The sequence below is a fragment of the Cololabis saira genome, chromosome 18, assembly GCF_033807715.1.
Source record: "Cololabis saira isolate AMF1-May2022 chromosome 18, fColSai1.1, whole genome shotgun sequence".
NCBI classification, from domain to species: Eukaryota; Metazoa; Chordata; class Actinopteri; order Beloniformes; family Belonidae; genus Cololabis; species Cololabis saira.
In genome coordinates this window covers 21513901-21517634 of record NC_084604.1, presented here as the reverse complement: position 1 = coordinate 21517634, position 3734 = coordinate 21513901, and the positions used below count along the sequence as shown (strand labels likewise).

The 3734-nt window shown below is 36.6% G+C and overlaps 1 protein-coding gene across 1 annotated transcript; it reads right to left on the bottom strand.

Annotated features, from left to right (window-relative positions):
- Window positions 1–2387: 2387 nt before the first annotated feature.
- LOC133418535 (protein ripply2-like) lies at window positions 2388–3077 on the bottom strand. Its single transcript, XM_061707269.1, is given in 4 exon segments — window positions 2388–2550; window positions 2638–2708; window positions 2815–3032; window positions 3035–3077. Coding segments are annotated over 4 exon segments (495 nt in total).
- Between the last annotated feature and the right edge of the window lie 657 nt (window positions 3078–3734).

Sequence of the window (3734 nt, the reverse complement as noted above, 5' to 3'; positions counted from 1 at the left end):
ATTCTAAACCATAAGTAAGATTATTTATTCTTCAGCTGTTTTTCAACAGTTTTTTTCTCAAGTAAGATTGTAAGGGAGTTTTACCTACCATTGTTTAGGTAGTAATTGTCGTTGTGTGTCTCTGGGAAGCGCTTAGAGACAACTTTTATTGTAACAGACACTATATCGATAAAATGGAATTGAGTGAAAAAGTTCATGTTATTACTTTACTGATAGATTTAGCTTATTTGTTATTTATGTATCAATGTAGCAGGATTTTACTGCTGTTGCTGTTCAAAGGTGTTAGGGTACTAACAAATCTATATTCTCTGAGAAAGTTAAATTCATACCATATTCAAGAGAGTCATGCTTTTTTTAAAGTTTATCCTGATTTTTAAATGACTATTATTATTATTAATACTATTTGTAGTAGTAGTAGTAGTAGTAGTAGTTGTAATAATTTACATCTTTAAATATGAATGTATGCAAGGACTGTGAGACCCCCCCCCCCTCCAGGTTGTACATCTTTGGTATTGTTTACTTCTTCTTTGTTTGTGTCACACAATAAAGTACGTCCCAGCAGCTTCACTCCAACTCTGCCTACTTCTGCTCCGGATACTGGATTGTAATGGAGAAAAAACTTGGCCACGTTGAGTCAAGCCAAGTTGAGATAAGTCGAGCCGAGTAGGTATTAGTGGAAAACCACCATATATATTGTTCAGAGGAACAACAAGCCTTGGAAGATGCATAAAGACTAAACAAATAAATAAAACAAGCATAAGTAACTCAAAACTGTACTTAAGTGAGCCTACACAGTTTTTGAGCAAATCATTTAATTTTATTCAATTCTATTTATATAGCATCTATTACAACAGAAGTTGTATCGAGGTGCTTTCCAGAGACCCAGAACATGACCCCCGAGCAATTATTACATAAACATTAACAATGGCAGGTACAAACTCATATGTCCATAAAATAGTGTTACATAATTATAAGTATTTTTCTTTAAAAAATACTGAAAATGAATTCCGATTCAATGGGAAGAGCATGAAACTGACCGGGGGTCATCACTAGGTCGGATCTATTTTGAGGAGCATGAGAACAACTTAGAGATTGTTGAAAGTATATTTTAGCCTTTGCAGGAGGTACAGAGAACTAAAACATAGATTAGAAAGGGCTAAACATCATCTGAAATGAGTGACCTTGCTCACATTCGTATGCAGGCAATATCAGTCTCATATCAAGGTATCACACATGTAGGTTCATTCTTAATCACTTGAAATAGTTCCCTTGTCTCAAGAAGACAGCATTGAAGGGGAGACACCCAAAAGTGGTTACATGAGCACAAGGCCAAATCCACAAAGTTTGGGGAGCGAAAGAAGACGAAGAGAGCCGACTAATTGGGACCAATCAAGGCTCCAGCGAAGGGCTAAGTCTAAACTACTGTTCCTCTCCATCAGTTTAGCCAGTTTGCATTTTTGTCAGTTGAAAACTATAATGCACATTCTTCATCTGGTCTTCTCTGGGAGGTTGTCTGCCGAACAGAGAGGTCCGAGTATAAGTTTGATTTGAATCTCCAATAAGAAAAACGTATTGAGAGAAGTTCATCGTCTTTAATTCTAACTAAATGTTATCTTTCCCATATCACTTGAAACCCTCCGTATTTAGATATTCTTGCTTATAAAAGGTGGAAGTCATCTCTACCCCCCCCCCACACACACACATCCACACCCCACACCCCACTGTTCATATGTCCACTTCAGCCTAACTTTCTGTTCTCCTGATTGATTTTACACCCTTCATTTGTCACCTCCCTGCACTTCAGGCGACACAGCACAGGAAGTAGAGTGTTTGTCCCTTTGCACCCACCCTGGGGTGGAATAACCCAGGCAAGCATGGAGGCTTGAAGAAAAAAAACCCTGCCACTACAGGCCCAGAGTATCTGCTAGATCTATGAAATAGTCTTATTGAGAAGGCAGCTATGCCTTACAAAGTTAATTTCTTAGTAGGAATGGCATAAATGGAAAAAGGAGCTCCAAAAACACACCCAAGAAATCCAACTGATGTCTCCCCAAAGGATCAAACATTTTTCCTGGATAACATTTCCTTTGCGTCAATCAACAGAGAAAAACTCAATTTAATGTATAAATGGATAATTTATTTATGTCTGTACTAGCCAGACAACATATTAATAACATAAGATTTGATACATATATGTCAGATAGTGACTTTCATTAAATACATGCATGGTCAACAAAAAACAAGAAAGGTAGACTGTTATGAATAACTTAGGCATTTACATTAGTGTTTGCTATGAAGAATGAAGTTCTATGTACATGTATTTACAGGAATAAATTATAGGTATAAATAGTTTTAAATGATGCAAAAGTTTCTTCAGCTTTCAGCATTTAGTTGAGCTGTTTTTCCATATCCTCGTCTTCATCGTCGCCCTCCTCGTCGCTGCTCGAGTCTTCATAGGGGGAGATGGTCGCTTGGACCGGGTAGTTGCGGAGCAGCATTTCTGCGTCTCGGTACAGATAATCGAAGCACCTCGATTTCGGCCAGTATAACCTTTAAAGAGAACAAAAGAATGAGTATAAGGCATTTCAAGAGAATTAAAGGCGTAATGAACACGTTTGACTTGAGAGTTGAACTTACTTCACTGGATGGACGACTTGTGGAGTTTTGCATTGTTGCGTATTGGAAACCTCCTCTCGCAAAGGATGAGCCTAAAAGTTCAAACAAAGAGATTTCGTTATAGAATGAACGCTTTGACAATTTAGCAGTACACTATCACATTTTCAGAGCTGTTAACTTCCTAATGTCTACACTCACCGTCACAGCGGCAGTTTTGCTCTCATTTCCAGTCCACGGTCTCCACAGACTAGACTGTTGGGCAGAACTGTGTCCAGAAAAAAGAGTCTGTAATCCACTGTTGGCTGCGTTAGTGTCCATGATCTCTTCTATGGTCTCTGCGGGCTGGTCAGCTCTCTGTAAAGTCCCTTCAGGTTGTGATGCTGCAGGCAGGAACTTCCTATTTATCATGGCCCGGTAGCCCGTGCCAAATTGCGCTTTGACGCGTCTCCAAGTGTTTCCATGCGCCGCGGTGTTGAGGTGAGAAGTCACACTTCAGCAAACAACGACCATCTGGTCAGTTTCGTCTTCATTTTGAGTCTAGCTCTGAGTTTAAGAAATCTCATCAGAGGAACTTATAGACCACCTCTAGCATATAATAGTTTCTGAAAACAATTATTTTTGATTGATGTAGCTAGGGTTCTGCATTACTTTATATGTATATATGTTTGTTTTTTTTTTTTTTTTTCACAAATTCATAGGATTTAGAATACCGGATAAATGTAAATTATCATATGGCCCACTGGAGAAGGGGTAGGATTAAATACATTTTACTTCTTCCTACCCCTTTTCAGACATGTTAAACGGGATATTTATGTGTAATGTTTATTGTTTAGCGTGTGTGCATGTGTATATATATATATATATATATATATATATATATATATATATATATATATATATATATATATATATATATATATATATATATATATATATATATATATATATTTATATATATATATATTGTATTATGTTTTATATGGACCTGTGTCTGCAATAAAGTTGATATAATATATTTATATAGATTTATTTACAAGGGATTCTATATGTTCAAAATGTGTGTGTATGTTTATGTATATCTATTTATATGGGAAAACATAGATTCATACAAGTGTTAA